At 48.6% G+C, this 20,900-nt stretch overlaps 1 protein-coding gene across 1 annotated transcript in view; it reads right to left on the minus strand.

The window, feature by feature from the left end:
- LOC141257386 (calpain-2 catalytic subunit-like) overlaps positions 1-20,900 on the minus strand; it is a 280,695-nt gene that overhangs the window by 159,135 nt on the left and 100,660 nt on the right. The window contains exon 5 of the mRNA XM_073671879.1: positions 6,661-6,826. Coding sequence (XP_073527980.1) covers positions 6,661-6,826 — 166 coding nt within the window. The remainder of the gene's footprint in view (positions 1-6,660; positions 6,827-20,900) is intronic.

Raw genomic sequence — 20,900 nt, forward strand, 5'->3', positions numbered from 1 at the left:
CCTGGGTTGCAGGGTCATTATCCTCTACTTCATCTGGTGAGGTTAAGGACTTCGCCTCATGAATGCAGTTATTATCGACAGCATGTAATTTGGCAACAGTGGCATAACGTGGCAGTTTGACCTCATCTTCGCCTAAGTTAAGAAGACGGACAGGCACCCTCCCATTACGTACATCTACCACTCCCCTGGCGGTCAAGAGCGTGGGTCTGTGTTCGGAGCAAAGGGGTTTTACTACCGCCTGGTAGCTCTGTCCTCTAAGACGTATGGCAGCTCTACACCAGATGAGCATTTCACTCATTGGGGGGATGACAATGGGTATGGGATCTGTTACCCGCACGTTACCGATTTCACCATCTGTTAACCTTACTTGCTGTTGATACATCAGGACTCGGATGTCCCTTTGCAGTGCCCTCCTCTGTCTTGGTCTGGCAGTGTCGGCGATCTGTTGGAGTAAGAACACAACCTCTCCCAAACAGTTACCAACAACATTAGTGCCTAGTACCATATACGGGTTGGTGTCATCAGGATTAGTCTCATCTACAATTAGTCCCTGGTCCTTCAGCTTCACTCTCCCCACTTTCACAGTCACATTCTTAACCCCGAGTAGGTTAAGGGGGAGTCCATTTGAGGCATATACAGATAGATTTGGAGCTGGCGGACGTAGGTCGTCCATGGACCAGAACCTCTTGTAGAGGACGTCAGGCATGATGGTTACCTGAGATCCTGTGTCCTGCAGGGCATGTGTCGGGATCCCGTCCAGTACAATGGACAGGAAAGGTCTTCCTCCGACGAACCTGTTGTACCAGTCTGATGGGCCTGGTGAGTCTACTCCTGGGTGTCGGCCCTCGGACCCAGGGTTTTCTTGTTTAAAGGACAATTCTGGGCGATGTGTCCGGTCTTGCGGCAGCGGTAGCAGGCTCGATCCTTCGGTGGATGGCGCTGGTCACCGGTCCTCGGCGAGGGTGGTGTTGGTCTCCTCCTCCTCCGCATCCAGGGGACATCTTTAGGGCTATCGGCTAACAAGATCTTCCCTCCTTCCTCAGGCTCCGTCCGCAGCTGCAGAGCACTCAGCACAGTGGTCAGGGTTATGCTCAATTGACGCACCTCAGAGCGCAAACTGTCCAGTTCTTTAGGGGACGTTGCTGGAACCTTAGCTTCAGCAGTCACTGGGGAAAAGGTGGGTGTTGCAGGCACTGGAGTAGCCCCACCCTGGTAACGTTGGATGGCATTTGTTCCAGGGGCTGCAGTCCTTTTATAGCCGTGTCCTTGAGATTGTCAAAGGTGGCATCTGGATGATCCAGGGACCACCAACGCACAGTCCTGCTTTCCTCTGGAGACCTTAGCCCCTGGACAAACTGTTCCTTCAGCATTTTATTCTCATTCTCAATGCTGGTTGGACTAACCTGGTTTAGAGCCCGCAGGGCCCCTTGTAGACGCCAGGCGTAGTCCCGAACATTGTCCTCTGGTTGTTGGGAACAGCTATAGAACCTCATCCGGAGGTCCGCCTCAGTAAGGTCCTCAAAGACAGTCTGTAATTTTTGGAATATTGTGGACACTGACTCCTGGTCTGCAGCCGACCATATTTCCACTTCTCGTTCCGCAGCACCAGTCAGCTGTCCTAATACAACGGCGGCTCTATGTTTGCCTGTCATGGAGTGCATGTCCAAGATACCACATATCTTCCGCTTGAATCCAGACAGGGTATCTGGTTTGCCGTTGTACTGGGGGAGCCACTTTGCTCCAGGAATGTACGGTAAAGTCATAGGAATTACGGGTGTTATAGGCGCTGCTGGTGGAGCGGCGGCTTCGGCCTGCTCATCATCGAGCACGGGCTGAACTTCAGGGACATTGGCCGGCATGTCGGCGTTCTGCTGCTGCTCGTCGGACATCTTGGCGCCCCCCTAGTTAACCGTGGCCTAACTTCTGGTTTTTCTTCCGGCAGGCCGCAGCTCCGCAGGTGATGGTCGTCTTCAGGACCTTGCGTCGCTTGCGTCCTACGTCAGCGCATTCAGCGACGCTCCTTACAGGACCTGGCGCTTCTCGCTTTGACGTCGAGGCGTGGGGCGTGTCCGGAGCTTTGCGCTCTTTTGCAGGTACGCCCCTAATTTTCCCGCGGTTACGCCTTTCTTCTCGCTCAGCGGCCCAACAATGGCGGCAACCTTCACCACAACTTTACGTACACAGTTCAGAATAAAGGCACACAGTACCCGGTGGCAATGAGCACAACACTTCGTCATTGCAGCGGGCACGCAATCCTGTTCGTGACGCCAGAAGAGATGACTAGCCAAGGGAGATGGGGTTTACTCGATGCCCGGACCTTTGCCTTGGTGATGTCGCGGTGGTCGGCTCCCGGGCCCGTACCCTGGGGTCCCTCTTTAAAAGCGTTGATATTTGTGAAGTTAATAAAAGTTTGTGACGCCACCTGTGGCTTCTGGTGAGGATCACCAGCGCTGCTCAGTCCACTGAGGCCGGTGATAAGGCAGCTGGATGGTATAGCTCCCCACAGGTGGAGCTAGGCCTCAGGGCAGTGTATGATGGGGTATGCAGGACAGTGAGACTCAGCCGGGTCAGAGCAAGAACAGGGACAGACACGATAGTTACTTCAGTACCTTTTACTGATGGAAATTCAGGCACTCCCCGGAGCACTGTAGGGTGAAGGATGTATGTCCGGATCCTCCCCAATGAGCGGGTTTTGGGCCTCCTGTTTCTTGCTTCTGCGTAGTAAGTTTCTGACCTGCCTGGAGCTAGGCCTAACTTTGTCTCTGTCCTGCGCTGGCTGACTTTGTGGTAGGGCCTTATCTTGGAGTGCATGCTCCCGACTTATGGGGTCTATGTGTCTCCTGGCTCTGGTACGTATCAGCACTTTAGCGATCCTGGGACTTGTAGTACTCCAGGGATTTCAGTTATATCCTACTGGGTCGTGGAGATCCCGGTAAGCTTCGGACCCGGTGTCCGGTATATTCTTCTTCGGGGTGAGCTAGTTAAGCTCCTCTGCCCCCTATGAACTAACTCTCTACTCGCCTTCGGCCTACTCGGGCCCTCAATAGGCTACTCACACTAACGGCAGCTTGCCGCGCTTCCCCGATCTTATGGCGCCGGCACACCTAAAGCTCACCTCTCTGAGCTACAACTGAGCCTGGACTGTGCTCCACTGCAGATTGACCTATTTCTGTGTCGCACTCTGCAGGAACTCTCTCAACAGACTGACTGAGCTCGACTCTGCATTCAGGTCTGTACTTGCTGAACTCTCCAGAGGAACTGCTTTCTGTCAACTCCAGTCTAGACTAACTGCTGCCTGGCCCCACCTTCCCTTTTATCTATCCCTAACGGGCTCCCTCTGGTGGTCTGAGATGGAAGGTGGAGATGTGTGAATGGTTATGGGGGCCTCTTGTGGAGGAATCCTTCAATACACCCTTCTAGGATCTGTGATACCAAGCGCAGCTGGGCTTCACAGTGACAGTGTTGATTACTGTACTTGTCATTTAGTGTTAAAAGGATTTATTTAAAAAAAAATTGGCGTGGGGTTCCCCGTAATTTTAGGCTCTAGCGGAGGTTAAGCAGACAGCTGGGGCAGATGTTTGAAGCCTGGGAAGGGGGTAATACCCACGGAGCTTCCCAGGCTACTAATATCAGCCCCCCAACTGAATACCTAGCCTTTACTGGCTATTAAAATGGGGGACCCCCCCTAAAAAATGACATGGGGTCCTCCCTATTTTAATAGCTAGCAAAGGCTAGGCAGACAGCTGGGGGCTGATATTAATAGCCCAGGAAGGGTGCCATGAATATTGGCCCCCTCCCAGGCTAGAAACACCAGCCGTCAGCCGCCCCAGAAATGGCGCATCCATAGGATGCGCCAACTCTGGCACTTAGCCTCGCTCTTCCCACTGCTCTGTAGTGGTGGCAGTGGGGTAATAGGGCTGGGGTTGATGTCAGCTTATAATGCCTGCTGACATCAAGCCCAGGTTAGTAATGGAGAGGCGTCTATAATACACCCCCATTACTAACCCCATAGTCAAAGTTAAAAAAAAAACACAACACCCAGAATAAAGTCCTTTAATTGAAATAAACACACAATTCTTTAATTGTCTAAATTAAACCATACTTACCATCACGCCCATTCCAGCTGAAGCCAATGATCGCCTGCAATAAAAGTAAAATAATAAACCAACATCATCCTTACCTTTCCATGGTTCCCACGACAGCTTCAGCTCTGCTACATTCACATGACAGGCTGGATCGCAGCCAAAAGCTGCCATCCAGCTTGCCATGCCGCAGACACTGAGAAGCGCAGGTATGCTTGTGCTCCTCAGTGTCTCGCTGTGATGGCATAAAGATGAGCCGAGGTCATGTCCAATGAACTCGGCTCACCTCATTCACGTCACTGACAGCGTGGGAAAATTCTCCTGCACTCAGCGCTTCAGCATGAGAATTCTCCCACGCTGTCAGTGACGTGCATGAGGTGAGCTGAGTTCATTGGACATGATCTCACCTCATGCATGTCACTGATAGCGTGGGAAAATTCTCCTGCACTCAGCGCGTCAGCGTGAGAATTCTCCCACGCTGTCAGTGACATGCATGAGGTGAGCTGAGATCATTGGACATGACCTCGGCTCATCTTTATGCCGTCACAGCGAGACACTGAGGAGCGCAAGCATGCCTGCGCTTCTCAGTTTGTGCGGCATGGCAAGCTGGATGACAGCTTTCTGCTGCGATCCAGCCTGTCATGTCAATGTAGCAGAGCTGAAGCTGTCGTGGGAACCATGGAAGGGTAAGGATGAGGTTGCTTTATTATTTTACTTTTATTGCAGGAGATTGTTGGCTTCAGCTGGAATGGGCGTGATGGTAAGTATGGTTTAATTTAGAACAATAAAGAATTGTGTCTTTATTTCAATTAAGGGACTTTATTCTGGGTGTTTGTGTTTTTTTTTTAACTTTGACTATGGGGTTAGTAATGGGGGTGTCTTATAGACGCCTCTCCATTACTAACCTGGGCTTGATGTCAGCTGGCATTATAAGCTGACATCAGCCCCAACCCTATTACCCCACTGCCACCGCTACAGGGCAGTGGGAAGGGCGAGGCTAAGTGCCAGAATTGGCGCATCCTATGGATGCGCCATTTCTGGGATGGCTGACGGCTGGTGTTTCTAGCCTGGGAGGGGGCCAATATTCATGGCACCCTTCCTGGGCTATTAATATCAGCCCCCAGCTGTCTGCCTAGCCTTTGCTAGCTATTAAAATAGGGGGGACCCCACGTCATATTTTTTTGGGATCCCCATTTTAATAGCTAGTAAAGGCTAGGTATTCAGCTGGGGGCTGATATTAGTAGCCTGGGAAGCTCCGTGGGTATTACCCCCTTCCCAGGCTTCAAACATCTGCCCCAGCCGTCTGCTTAACCTCCGCTAGAGCTTAAAATTACGGGGAACCCCACACCAATTTTTTTTTAAATAAATCTTTTATTTTAACACTAAATGACAAGTACAGTAATCAACACTATCACTGTACTTCATATATATGTGACTGACATGTTTCTATCTATCTAATCTATGTGTGATTCTCTATTCTTTCTATTCTGAATTGTCGGGTACCGCTGCTGAATTGCCGGCCAGCTTTTAAAAAAGCATGAAAACACTAATATTTTTTTAAATAAATCCTTTACACTAAATGACAAGTACAGTAAGCAACACTGTCACTGCACTTCATATATATGTGACTGACATGTTTCTATCTATCTAATCTATGAGTGATTCTCTATTCTTTCTATTCTGAATTGTCGGGTACCGCTGCTGAATTGCCGGCCAGCTTTTAAAAAAGCATGAAAACACTAATATTTTTTTAAATAAATCCTTTACACTAAATGACAAGTACAGTAAGCAACACTGTCACTGTACTTCATATATATGTGACTGACATGTTTCTATCTATCTAATCTATGTGTGATGTTCTATTCTTTCTGTTCTAAATTGTCGGGTACCGGTGTATGCCGCTGCTGAATTGCCGGCTTTTCATGTAATACATTCTACATTATTCTTAGTTGTTTTCCTTTATGTAGAATTAACCTACAAGGAAAGAAAGGGTTTTATTTTTATTCCGATATTTGTGTCCCATTGACTTGCATTGGTTTCCGGTATCGGAATCGGCGATATCCGATACTTTTTTGGTATCGGTCCGATCCAATCCGATCCGATATTTCCCGATATCGGAAGGTATCGCTCAACAGTAGTCTTTACTTATATTTGTATGTCAGTGACAGTGTGTTGCTATCAATTCCTGATTAACCTATTGAAATCATGTTAATTGCCATTGTATTTTTTTGCATTATTGATTTTCATTGTATCCCTAGACAGATTATTTGTTTCCTCATATATGTTAATTTTCTTCAATATGTTTGATTCTGATATTTTATTATTTTTCTTTTATTTAGGAATACCCTGATAAACGTTGGCATATTACTTTTTCTGCATTTGCCATTTAGGTGCTTTTGTTTAATAAGTAATTTTCTTGCATCTCAACTGGAGTGCCGAAGTTCTTTATATATACTACTTTTCTTTCTATAACAACACCACTATTGACCACAGGCTGTGCCTGGTATTGCAGTTTAACTCTATTCACTAGAATTTTTCTTAGAGACTGATGAAAATTAAGAGAGTCATGATAACTTACTGAGCTACAGCCAACAAAGCATTTCTCCTTCAGGGCTTTTTGTAATTTCTCAAACAAATCTTCCGGAGCAGATTTTGTTTCTTTTATTTCTCCAACCCCACCAGTAAAATCCTCTAGTGACTCCAAAGCATAACCTGCAATAATAGTTTCGTATGATCCATTGATCCTGTGTAGAATAAATTTTGATTATTACTGTGTTAAATGAGACATTCGATTCTGCAGTCAGGTTCACACAATAAAGTTTTTGATATATCTTTTTAAGTTCAATCAGAGGGTTAAGGTTTTAATTCGCGCTAAAGTGGTGAAACGGACTCGGGTTGAATAGGTAAAAAGAGGTATTTTTATTTTTAGTGCGGTGTCATAAAAGGTTTTTTTAAAAATATTTCACTTTTCATAAAAACAAAGCATTAGATTAAAATCAAGAGAGGTAAGAGGATCATTCAGAATAAGTCGTTCAGAGAAAATGGTCACGATCACTTGGAGCTGGGGTGTGGGTTGAGACGACCCGCTGTGTTCAGAGATGGAGAACCTGTAGAAAAGAGATTTACATTTATTAGACCCAGTTGAGGAGTGGTGGCCTGCGGTAATAGTAGTAGTATTTCAAGCAACAAATACCTGGTTGAATAATTAGTAGGTTATTGGTTGTTGTATGCGGTGGATGGAGAGCCCCTCAAAGTTTCTGTAATGTAAATACGGGAGTTAATATTAGTATGTTGTATTAGCTCCTGCTGAAGAATATAGCTTGTAGTGAGGCGTGTACCTGCGGGATCATTAGTAGAGTACTTGGTATGGTGGGTCGTGAGCCTCTGGCTACTTCTTGTTGGGAGCTTGGCTCAGGGCTTTGGGTCCTTAAGCAGTAAGAGAATAGAACATTTAGGGATCAAACAGGGCATCCCTGAGGGGTCCTCGCGCGCTCTCCGTGAGTAGCGCGAAAACACCAACCCGGAACTACGCGAGCAGCTGCAGTCACCGGCCGGGACTCCGCTCTCGCTCCGGCCCTCAGAACCGGTCCACCTGCCTCCTCCAAAACTGTGAGTAAAGCTTGGGCTATGCGCCGCATCCCCGGACCACCGCACCAGGTATCACTGCCAGGACTCAGCCTCGCTGCACGCGGAGCTTTAGGAGCTTCAGACTGACCAAATAACACCTGACCTGACCTAAACCTAGGGACATATCTTTTATTTAGCAGGTCTACCTAAAGACGACCCAGGACACCACTGGACCCTTCTGCAACCTTGAAACTATATATATAAAAAAACAATGTACCTCAACTAGTAATACCAGCTCAACCAGCAACTAGTCCTCACCTAAGAACGATAATAGGTATTGTTTCGCTAAACGAAGTCCTATAAACCTGCTCCCAACAAGAAGTAGCCAGAGGCTCACGACCTACCATACCAAGTACTCTACTACTGATCCCGCAGGTACACACCTCACTACAAGCTATATTCTTCAGCAGGAGCTAATACAATATACTAATATTAACTCCTGTATTTACATTACAGAAACTTTACAGGTTCTCCACCTCTAAACACAGCGGGCCGTCTCAACCCACACCTCAGCTCCAAGTGATCGTGACCATTTTCTCTGAATGACTTATTCTGAATGATCCTCTTACCTCTCTTGATTTTAATCTAATGCTTTGTTTTTATGAAAAGTGAAATATTTTTAAAAAAACCTTTTATGACACCGCACTAAAAATAAAAATACCTCTTTTTACCTATTCAACCCGAGTCCGTTTCACCACTTTAGCACAAATTAAAACCTTAACCCTCTGATTATACTTACCAACTGACAAACAGTGGTTCTTTGTCTCTAAATTTGCAGCTGTTGTAAGTGAGCAGGCTACCAGCGCCTTTATTACCTATTTTATACATCTTTTTAAGTTCCCCTGGAACCACCATGGTTGATGAAGGGGGCCACCCCCCACCTACAGTACAGACCAAAAGTTTGGACACACCTTCTCATTTAAAGATTTTTCTGTATTTTCATGACTATGAAAATTGTACATTCACACTGAAGGCATCAAAACTATGAACTAACACATGTGGAATTATATACTTAACAAAAAAGTGTGAAACAACTGAAAATATGTCTTATATTCTAGGTTCTTCAAAGTAGCCACCTTTTGCTTTGATGACTGCTTTGCACACTCTTGGCATTCTCTTGATGAGCTTCAAGAGGTAGTCACCGGAAATGGTTTTCACTTCACAGGTGTGCCCTGTCAGGTTTAATAAGTGGGATTTCTTTCCTTATAAATGGGGTTGGGACCATCAGTTGTGTTGTGCAGAAGTCAGGTGGATATGACGCGCCCCCTGGGCCTGTGCTGTGCAGGGGATACCCGGAGCCGGATCGCTGGGGGTTGTAGTCCTCCGAGACGTGTGGTGCAGTTCAGGGTCTTTACTGATGGTATAACGCAGACCCTCCCGGGAGTACTGATTAGCAGTAGGGGCCTGGTCAGTCTGTAAGCAAGTAGGATCCCCCCTGGCCAGGTGGAGTTGTAGGCCTCCCCGACTATCTGCACTCTTTCCTGGCTACCTTGCTCTATGCGGGTAGAAGTAGCCCACGTCCCTGAGTCTACCGTGTGGTGCTCACCCGTATGGCCGGTGACTTGGGGCCTTCCGTTAGCCTCCGCTTAACGATGGCGGTGCTGGTCCCTTGCTCGTGACCGTGCCTCCGGGCTTCTAAGGCCAGAGGACATGGAATCCCCTGCCGGTTGGATTCTGCTGCTGGACCTGGATGTCCCCACAGCCTCGGACTCCATGTCCGGGTTTAGTGTCTTCAGCCAAGGCGAGCTTTCTAGCTTCCAGCCTCTGGCACTCACTCCTGCTCCTACAGAGCTCCTAGTTCTTGCTTTCCCTCTTCAGGCTCTGACTCCCAGACTCTGACTGCGTCTCTGTCTGGGACTTCACTCACTAGGCTCTGACTGACCTAATCCCGTCCCAGACCCAGTTTATAAGGGCAGATTCCTCCCCTCCCAGGTCTGGGCGGGCGGTGTTGCATGCTTAGGGCTCTGGACCAGAGAAACCTCCCACTTGCTCTCAGACATAATATTTCTATTACTGTGGCAACCAGACCCCTGGGGTGCCACATTCCCCCCTAGTAAATTTTAGTACTCCGGGACTAAACACATTTTTTTTAAAGAAACATAAATGCAGGGTATAAACGATAATACAATAACATATTTACAAGAAGCTTTAGTTCTTTAAAGATCACGGCGTGTCCGCAACCGGGTGTCCATATCACCCAAGGTGAAGTTTGTGAAACAAGAGGGTGTCCATGTCACCCAAGGTGAAGCTTTAAGCGAAGTAGGGGACCGGTCCTAAGCAAACCCCTTGTGTTGGCCCTGGGCGTGGCTGCAAGGCTGAAGCTAGCTACTTTGGGCCGCAAGGAGGCCACGCCAGACAGGTTTTCTTTTCCGCGGCCGTCTTCGCAAGAGGCACCAAGGTGCAACTATCTACAAGAATTGTTCCGGTTATCCAGTGTCCATAACCTGTTAGTCCAAAGAAATCTGCAGGGTAACTGAAAAACATAATTAATAACAGGCAACAACAAAAACCATAAACATTTTCAAGAAACAGGTAAATTTACAGTGCATTAGTTTAGATTTTCCAGCGAGCGGGCATCTGACCTCTAGTGACTCTAGTGGACCTACGGAGCTCACTAACTGGTCCTGCATTACAGGGTGTAGGAGGTGTTATGGGTAAGCTGGGCAGCTGTCTGCGCACTCTTTGGCTCACTAGGGGCACGGCAGGCTCACTACTAGCAGAGGGTTGATCCTCCTGCGCTGCTGGTGTGGACTCTTTTGCCTCCTGGGCCGGCTGCTCTTCCAGCTCTACCTGGTCTTCTGTAGGCACTTGAGGGGCTGGCTGGAGAAAGGTGAGGACGGGCACCACTATAGCGTTGTTTACTTGTGTCCAGGACCGGGGAATGTCTCCGAGTACGGTGCTGATCTTCATCCGTGCTTTGCAACTTCTCGGGGAACTTTTTCAGGTGGTCTCTGGAGACAGTGGCTGTGGTCTCTCCTCCATCCTTGCTGATGACCTTTGGATTATTGTGGTTTGAGGGCAGTAGGGTGTACGGGTCCTTTTCCCACTGATCATCCAACTTATGGAGCCGCCTTTTTCTTTTCAAGACCTGCTCTACAGGTACCAGGGAAACAGCGGGAGCATGTTGGTTATAAGTCCTCTCCTGCCTTTCTCTTGATTGACAGAGACTTCGCTCGACGCTCTCCTGTACTTTCCGGTACTGCTGCTGCCGTTCTGTATCCCAGTCTGCCTCTGCCGAGGTGTCCTCGGGTATCAGGACTCCCATATCCAGGTCAACAGGCAGCTTACCAGGTCTTACTCGCATTAGGTAAGCCGGGGTACAGTTGGTGGAACCTACCAAGATGTGGTTATACAGGTCCACCAGATCGGGCAGTTTCTCAGGCCACAGACTGCGTTCTTCCAGGGGCAATGTTTTTAGCAGATCCATCACCACCTGGTTCATCTTCTCGCAGAGTCCATTGGTTTGGGGGTGATAGGGCGTTGTTCTTATCTTCTTGCAGCCATACAGGATGCAGAACTCCTGGAAGACCTCCGCTTCGAAGGCTGGTCCTTGGTCCGTCAGCACTTGGTCCGGGTACCCGTGTGGGCGGCAGAAGTGCAGCTGGAAGGCTCTGGCTGCTGTCTGAGCCGTCAGGTCTTTGACAGGGACCACCACCAGGAACCGGGAGTAGTGATCCACGATGGTTAGGGCGTAGACATACCCGCTTCTGCTTGGAGCCAGTTTAACATGGTCCAGAGCGACCAGTTCCAGCGGCTGCCTGGTGATGATGGGCTGCAGGGGAGTCCTCTGGCTGGCACGGTCCCTTCTTCTTAGATTGCACGGGCCACAGTCTCTACACCATCTCTCAATGGCTCCTCTCATGCCTATCCAGTAGAACCGTTCACGCAGCAGGAACTCCAGCTTCTTCCATCCGAAGTGCCCTGCCCCATTGTGGTAGGCCTCCAGCGCCATAGCTGCGTCCCGTCTCGGTACCACAACCTGCTAGAGCAGCTCATGTGTCCGGGAATTGACCATTCTGCGGCACAACTTCTCCTTGTAGAGAAACAGTCTGCTCTTCTCCGTCCACAGTTGCTTGGTCTCTTCTGGAGCGTCTGGGTCCAGGCGGGCGTCAGCCTGGGTCAGTATCTCCTTCACTAGATGGACTGCGGGGTCACTGTCTTACATCTCCGCCCAGTTGTAGTGGGGTAATGGGTTGAACGTAGCGGATCGCTGGCCCCTCACGCGGTGGGAATACTGGGTAATCCCATGACGGTGAAACGCAGGGAGTTCGATCTCTTCCAATTCTTCTGGATCCTCCCCTTCGTCCGGTAGGTTTGGCATCCTGGACAGGGCGTCCGCGTTGGTATTGGAGCTTCCTGCCCGGTATTTGATCGTGAACTCATAATTGGGCAGGCGGGCCATCCATCTCTGCTCCAGGGCACCCAGTCTTGCAGTGTCCAGGTGTGTCAACGTGTTGTTGTCCGTGTACATGGTGAACCTGGAAGAGGCAAGGTAATGCTTGAAACGTTCGGTTACTGCCCACACCACTGCCAGGAACTCTAGCTTGAACGAGCTGTAATTCTCAAGGTTTCTTTCCGTGGGTCGCAGTTTTCGGCTGGCGTAAGCAATTACCCGTTCTCTCCCCTGCTGGATCTGGGACAGTACGGCCCCTAGCGCGATGTTGCTTGCGTCCGTGTGGAGGATAAAGGGCTGGCTGTAATCAGGGTACACCAGGATTTCATCCCCCGTGAGGGCCATCTTCAGCTGGCGGAAGGACTCCTCTTCCAGCTTTTCCCATTTGAAGGGTGGCTTCTGGTTTTTGGCCTTCCTGGACTGGCCTATCAGGAGGTCCTGCATAGGAGCTGCCTTCTTGGTAAAAGCGGGAATGAATCTTCGGTAGTAGCCTACCAACCCGAGGAACTGCCGCACTTCCTTTATGCTGGAGGGTCTTGGCCAGTCCTTAATCACTGTGATCTTGTCAGGGTCGGGGGCCACTCCGTCAGCACTCACCACGTGTCCCAGGTACTGTACCTTTGGCTTCAGTAGATGACACTTTGAGGGTTTTACCTTTAGGCCATAGTTTGCCAGGGCTTCAAACACTTCTGCCAGGTGTTCCAGATGGTCCTCATAGGTCTTGGAATAGACGATGACGTCGTCCAGGTATAGTAGGACCGTCTCGAAGTTCCAGTGTCCCAGACAGCATTCCATCAACCGTTGGAAGGTTCCTGGTGCGTTGCAGAGCCCGAACGGCATACAGTTAAATTCGCTGAGACCCATCGGGGTGGTGAATGCGGTCTTCTCCCGGTCCGCCTCTGCTACAGGAACCTGCCAGTACCCGCTAGTGAGATCCAAAGTAGAGAAGAAGTTAGCAGATTTTAATGCAGCTAAGGACACTTCTATCCTTGGTAACGGGTACGCATCTTTGTGTGTGATACGGTTGACCTTCCTGTAGTCTACACACATTCTCATGGTGTTGTCTTTCTTTTTCACTAAGACTAGTGGAGCTGCCCAGGGGCTACAGCTGTCCCTAATTACCCCAGCCTCCTTCATGTCTTTTAGCATCTCCTTGGCATTTTGATAGTGTGCAGGGGGTACGGGTCGGTATCTCTCCTTTATGGGAGGATGGTCTCCCGTTGGGATGTGATGTTCTACCCCCTTTACTCGCCCAAAGTCTAGCGGGTGTTTGCTAAACACTCTCTCGTACTCCTGAACCACCCGGTAGACTCCCTGTTTTTGGTGTGAGGGAGTGGAGTCAGTACCCAAATGCAGTTGCTGACACCAGTCCTCCATTGGTTTCTTAGAGCCGTTACCTTCCTCTGGTTGAGATGGAGGCAAGGGTTCCACGGCCTGTACAGAGTTCTGGTTTATGGTGAACAATTTGGCTAGCGTGGCATACCGGGGCAGGTATACTTCTCTCTCCCCGATATTGATGATGCGGACAGGCACCCTCCCATGGCGTACATCGACCACCCCCCGTGCTGTCAAAATGGTGGGCCTACTGTCTGAGTAGACGGGTTCTACCATTGCTTGGTAGTCTCTACCTCTCAGACCAATAGCTGCCCGGCACCAAATCATCATCTCACTTTTCGGGGCATGGCAATAGGGAATGGGTCACACATTCTCACGCTACCTATCTCACCACCAGATATTTCCACTTGTTGCCGCTTCATCAGTGCCCGGATCTCTTTTTGGAGCACACGCTGCTGGCTGGAACTGGCGTTCTTGGCAACCTGCTGCAAAATAAGAATCACCTCTGCAAGACAGTTTTCAATTACGTTAGTACCTAGGGTTATTTTTGGGTGACTCTCGCGACGGTCAATGTCCACAATGATCAGTCCTTGTGTCGGCAGTTCAACTTTACCGACCTTGATGGTCACTTCTTTAAATCCTATCTGTGGCACGGGCTGACCATTGCTGGCGATAATGCTCAGGTCGTCATCTGGGTAGCGGGTTATGTCCGAGTCATTCCAGTACCGCTTGAAGAGCACGTACGGGATTGTAGTCACCTGTGACCCAGTGTCTAGTAGGGCACTCATAGGAATGCCATCCAGTACCACAGGCAAGACCGGACGTCCCCCTACGTATTTGTCACGCCAGTTTGATGGGCCTGATGATCTTAAGCCTGGGGGTTGGCCCTCTACCCCAGGTTGTGCCCGTTTAAATGACAGTACCTTGCCATATGTCCGGGTTGATTGCAGCGGCGGCAGATGGGTCGTCCGTCCTCGTTGTATCTGTCGCTGGGTCTTCCTCTGGCCGGTGGGGTCCTCCTCATTCGCTGCCACGGGACATCCTCCGGTCCGGATGCCAGCTGGATCTTTCCTGGAGAAGAGACCTGTAAAGACTGCACAGGTCTGGTTAGCGCGGCAACGTTCTTAGTCAGCTCTTGGACCTGATGGTGCAGGTCTGTAGCCGGGTCATTGTTCAAAGCCTGCGCATCAGCTCCCACAAGCCCTGCATACAAGGGCGCCGCGTCCTGGTGATAAGTGATAGCAGGGCGCCTGTGGGTCACAGCGCCACCTGGTGCCGATTCTCGGAGCACCCGGATGGCTCTGTCCTTGAACTGTGCAAAGTCCACTGTAAGGCCATTGCTCGCAACTGGGTTCAGTGGGCATTGCACAGTAGACCCTCAATAAATTGTTCGGTCAACAGCTTGTCTTCATTTCCCACGCTGTCAGGGTCTGCCTGCTTAATGGCTCTCAGGGCCTCTTGTAGGTTTAGAGCATAGTCTCTTATACTTTCTTGTGCCCGTTTTTAGCACCCGTAAAATCTGAGTTTTATTTCAGCTGAGGTTCTGGTATCAAATGTGTCTTTCAGCCGGGCTAGTATCTCTCTGACAGTCCTCTTCTTCCCAGGTGACCAGGACTTTACCTCCCTTTGGGCTGCCTCGATTAACTGGGCCACCAGGATGCTTACTTTTTGCTCTTCCGTGAGGGGGTATACCTGGAAGAGGCTATCCAGTCTTTCCCTAAAGTCACTTAGGGTATGTGACTCCCCTGAGTACTGGGGTAGCCAGGTCGCCCCCGGGATATAGGGCATGGTGAATGGCATGACCGCAGCAGCGGTTGCGCTGGCGGCCGGTGTGGTGGTGGAGCTCCCCTCGGTGTCCGACATCCTCCTTCCCACCTAGTGGACCGTGGCCTACCTTGCGATGCTCTTCTTCCGTAGGCCACGGCTCCGCAGTCGATCGTCGGGGTTGAGGACCTTGCGTCGCGCTCCTGTGACGTCAGCGTCGCTCTTCCTCCCTTCCAGGACCTTACGCAGCGTCGGAGCGTGGGGCGGAGCTTCGGATCTCGCGCGCTTTCGGCGTCCACGCCCCTCTTCTTCCCGTGCGGCGTCCTGTAGATGGCGTCCCAAGGCGGGAAGCAGCTGCGGATGGCAGGAAGACGGCAGAAGACGGCGGGAAACGACCCAAGATGGCGTCCGATGGCGGAAAACGGCTTCGGACGGCGGGAAACTTTGCCACAGGTAAGTATAAAAGTCTTTTTTCAGGCACGCAGTACCCGGTGGTTGCGGGCACGAAATCCTGCCGACTACGCCAAAGTTGACGCGCCCCCTGGGCCTGTGCTGTGCAGGGGATACCCGGAGCCGGATCGCTGGGGGTTGTAGTCCTCCATGGCTGTGACCCGGTCCGTGCCCAGGGCGGTCAAACCAGTGGCAGTCTTAGTAATGTGACAAATGTCCGACTACGCCACCCGTGGATTGCGGTCAGTGGTGACCGCCACTGCGCTGCAGACCGCTGAGGCTGATGTTGTATGTGCAGCCAAGTATGGGATGACTCCCCACGGGAGAAGTATTGCCTCAGGGCAGCTAGTGTGGATGATGGGAGTGATGGTGTGAGCGTCCCAATACTGATGGTGCTGGTGCGGCGATGAAACACAGAGACGTGTGGTTCAGGGTCTTTACTGATGGTATAACGCAGACCCTCCCGGGAGTACTGGTTAGCAGTAGGGGCCTGGTCAGTCTGTAAGCAAGTAGGATCCTCCCTGGCCAGGAGGAGTTGTAGGCCTCCCCGACTATCTGCACTCTTTCCTGGCTACCTTGCTCTATGCGGGTAGAAGTAGCCCACGTCCCTGAGTCTACCGTGTGGTGCTCACCCGTATGGCCGGTGACTTGGGGCCTTCCGTTAGCCTCCGCTTCACGATGGCGGTGCTGGTCCCTTGCTCGTGACCGTGCCTCCGGGCTTCTAAGGCCAGAGGACATGGAATCCCCTGCCGGTTGGATTCTGCTGCTGGACCTGGATGTCCCCACAGCCTCGGACTCCATGTCCGGGTTTAGTGTCTTCAGCCAAGGCGAGCTTTCTAGCTTCCAGCCTCTGGCACTCACTCCTCCTCCTACAGAGCTCCTAGTTCTTGCTTTCCCTCTTCAGGCTCTGACTCCCAGACTTTGACTGCGTCTCTGTCTGGGACTTCACTCACTAGGCTCTGACTGACCTAATCCCGCCCCAGACCCAGTTTATAAGGGCAGATTCCTCCGCTCCCAGGTCTGGGCGGACGGTGTTGCATGCTTAGGGCTCCTGACCAGAGAAACCTCCCACTTGCTCTCAGACATAATATTTCTATTACTGTGGCAACCAGACCCCTGGGGGGCCACAGATACACAGCTGATAGTCCTACTGAATAGACTGTTAGAATTTGTATTATGGCAAGAAAAAAGCAGCTAAGTAAAGAAAAACGAGTGGCCATCATTACTTTAAGAAATTAAGGTCAGTTAGTCCAAAAAATTGGGAAAACTTTGAAAGTGTCCCCAAGTGCAGTTGCAAAAACCATCAAGCGCTACAAAGAAACTGGCTCACATGAGGAACGCCCAAGGAAAGGAAGACCAAGAGTTACCTCTGCTTCTGAGGATAAGTTTATCCGAGTCACCAGCCTCAGAAATCGCAGGTTAACAGCAGCTCAGATTAGAGACCAGGTCAGTGCCACACAGAGTTCTAGCAGCAGACACATCTCTACAACTGTTAAGAGGAGACTTTGTGCAACAGGCCTTCAAGGTAAAATAGCTGCTAGGAAACCACTGCTAAGGACAGGCAACAAGCAGAAGAGACTTGTTTGGGCTAAAGAACACAAGGAATGGACATTAGACCAGTGGAAATCTGTGCTTTGGTCTGATGAGTCCAAATTTGAGATCTTTGGTTCCAACCACTGTTTCTTTGTGCGACGCAGAAAAGGTGAATGGATGGACTCTACATTCCTGGTTCCCACCGTGAAGCATGGAGGAGGAGGTGTGATGGTGTGGGGGTGCTTTGCTGGTGACACTGTTGGGGATTTATTCAAAATTGAAGGCATACTGAACCAGTATGGCTACCACAGCATTTTGCAGGGGCATGCTATTCCATCCAGTTTGCGTTTAGCTGGACCATCATTTATTTTTCAACAGGACAATGACCCCAAACACACCTCCAGGCTGTGTAAGGGCCATTTGACCAAGAAGGAGAGTGATGGGGTGCTACGCCAGATGACCTGGCCTCCACAGTCACCAGATCTGAACCCAGTCGAGATGGTTTGGGGTGAGCTGGACCGCAGAGTGAAGGCAAAAGGGCCAACAAGTGCTTAGCGTCTCTGGGAACTCCTTCAAGATTGTTGGAAGACCATTTCTGGTGACTACCTCTTGATGCTCATCAAGAGAATGCCAAGAGTGTGCAAAGCAGTCATCAAAGCAAAAGGTGTCTACCTAGAATATAAGACATATTTTCAGTTGTTTCACACTTTTTTGTTAAGTATATAATTCCACATGTGTTAAATCATAGTTTTGATGCCTTCAGTGTGAATGTACAATTTTCACAGTCATAAAAATACAGAGAAATCTTTAAATGAGAAGGTGTGTCCAAACTTTTGGTCTGTACTGTATATGGAAAATGTAACCATTCACTTTTTTTGCTGCATTGTAGGTGATCTAGTTGGTTATAGGTGAATCATCCCATAACAAATACACCCTACGTACAACCAATTGGGACCCAACTGACTGCAAGAATAAGGGGAACTGTGTTTCCTCTGTGAATGGAGTGGAAGTGTTTCTGTATAACCACCACTCCATTCACTGTCTATGGGAACATACAGTGGCATGTAAAAGTTTGGGCACCCCTGGTCAAAATTACTGTTATTGTGAACAGTTTAGTAAGTTGAAGATGAAATGATCTCTAAAAGTTCAAGATAACACATTCCCTTTGTATTTTAGACCCCCCACAAAAGAAAAAAATATATATATTTTTTAATTTTAAAAATTGTAAAAAAGAAACTGTCAAACTCTAAAGTGGGAAAGGGAAAAGATGAAAAGGTTTGAATAATAATTAAAATATAATCTTTATTGAAAAATGCTATTAAACTTTATAGTAAAATTACAAAAACATGCATTGATAAATGCATATAAAGTCACCGTCTAGAGATATTAGACAGTGACCCACAAAAACCCAGTTACGTAGTGAGGTAGGAAAGATCTAAGTGGGAATGCCTAACCCAGTCCCTTATAATAAATGGGCTATGGCTGTATATTATACACATAAAGTTTCAGATTGTATCAATAAGTAACTAAGGACAAACAGAGATAATACTTCCAATTTAACTGGCTAACGGACAGGCATAAAGTCTGTCAGAATTGATTGTTCACATAGATGACAGACTTATCTTAAGTCTGTCAACAGGTCTGTATGGTCTGACGGCACCTATTGTGGGGCTCATAGATCATATAATGTTATACCATAATGTAGTGAGTACATCTGTAAATATAGATAAAAGGATAACCTCCAGATGTTCTAATCTGTGTGATGATAGATCATACCGTGCATCTATATTACGGTCCACACCATGCGGCCAAATCTTTAGCCGCTGGAGTGGATCGACACAGGCTCCAATTACTTGTAAGCCTGGTGGTCACCTCGCTGATTTTACCTAAATAGTGGTGACAGTGGTCTCAGAGTAATGCTCCCTGGCCACACCATCCACTTTCAGCCCCACTCATAAAAAGCCGCGGTCGTTGTATTCTAAGCCCTTAGAAAAACCAGTATACCGGCAAAACGCGCGTCAGGCACTGTGTCCTGAGTTATGTTAGTGAAGGTGGATAGGGAATCATGTACGAGGGGCTGCTGATAAGTCTTTGGCTTTGTGTTCTTTTTTGCTTCTATGGTAACAAATGTTACATCACATGAAAGCCTTATGTGTCTAATATACTGTATGTTTTCAAAATTTTGTGTTAGACGTTATGGCAACAGTGATCTAGGCACGCGGGAAAACAAAATGATGGAGTCTAAGGCGATATTCACAGAAAATGAGAGCAGAGGAGTGATAAAATTCTTGTTTCTGCTAGGAAAGTCCGCAGAGGATATTTTTGGTCATAGATATTGGGCGATCAATGCCCTTCATATTCTACAGTTAAGAACTGGGTTGCCAAATTTAAAATTGGCCACTTCAGCACCTATGATGAGGAACGTCTACTGAAGAAACACCCCAACGGTACCAAATTTCACACCATTTCTGATGCCATGGCTGCTACGGATGGCTGGTTTGAGGCACAACCGAAATCCTTCTTTTTGCAAGGCTTACAGAACTTGGAATACCGATGTAAGAAGTGTGTTGACATCAGTGCAGAGAATGTTGAATAAATTTAAAGTTTCATCTTCCTTTCTCGTTTCTTTCTGGGTAAAGCCAATTACTTATCAGCAGCTCCTCATATATACCCCCAATGAATAACAATGGGCTGTCACATGGAGTTATACTGACTACATCGCCGACATCTAGGATAATATAGCCGTTGTGTTTTCACATTTAACCACACGTGCAGCGATCAGCTGTCCCGCTGCCTCTGTGCGGTCAGGCACGCCGGTCGCAGCTTCCTGATAGCCAGGCTGCAATGTATGATGTGACCGCCAGGTGTCTATATCTGTGGCAGCACGCGCAGTGATCAGCTGTGCTACTCCTGTGTGGCCGGATACACCGACCGCGGCTTTTTATGAGTGGGGCTGAAAGTGGATGGTGTGGCCAGGGATCATTACCCTGAGACCACTCTCATCACTATTTAGGTAAAATCAGCCAAGTGACCACCAGGCTTACAAGTAATTGGAGTCTGTGTCGATCCACTCCAGCGGCTAAAGATTTGGCCGCATGGTGTGGACCGTAATATAGATGCGCGGTATGATCTATCATCACACAGATTAGAACATCTGGAGGTTATCCTTTTATCTATATTTACAGATGTACTCACTACATTATGGTATAACATTATATGATCTATGAGTCCCACAATAGGTGCCGTCAGACCATACAGATCTGTTGTCAGGCTTAAGATAAGTCTGTCATCTATGTGGACAATCAATTGGGACAGACTTTATGCCTGTCCATTAACCAGTTATATAGCGAGTATTATCTCTGTTTGTCCTTAGTTACTTATTGATTCAATCTGACTACAATTGAGAGAGCCATTCCTATTCTATCATTTTAAATTGAGAAACTTTATGTGTATAATATACAGCCATAGCTCACTTATTATAAGGGACTGGGTTAGGCATTCCCACTTAGATCTTTCCTACCTCACTACGTAACTGGGTTTTTGTGGGTCATTGTCTAATATCTCTAGACGGTGACTTTATATGCATTTATCAAAGCATGTTTTTAGTAATTTTACAATTATTTTTAATAGCATTTTTCAATAAAGATTATATTTTAATTATTATTCACACCTTTTCCTCTTTTCACCTCCCCACTTTAGAGTTTGATGTAATCTTG

This window comes from Phyllobates terribilis, unplaced genomic scaffold (genome assembly GCF_046119375.1).
Source record: "Phyllobates terribilis strain yellow unplaced genomic scaffold, ASM4611937v1 Scaffold_3__8_contigs__length_932513732, whole genome shotgun sequence".
In the NCBI taxonomy this organism is placed as follows: domain Eukaryota; kingdom Metazoa; phylum Chordata; class Amphibia; order Anura; family Dendrobatidae; genus Phyllobates; species Phyllobates terribilis.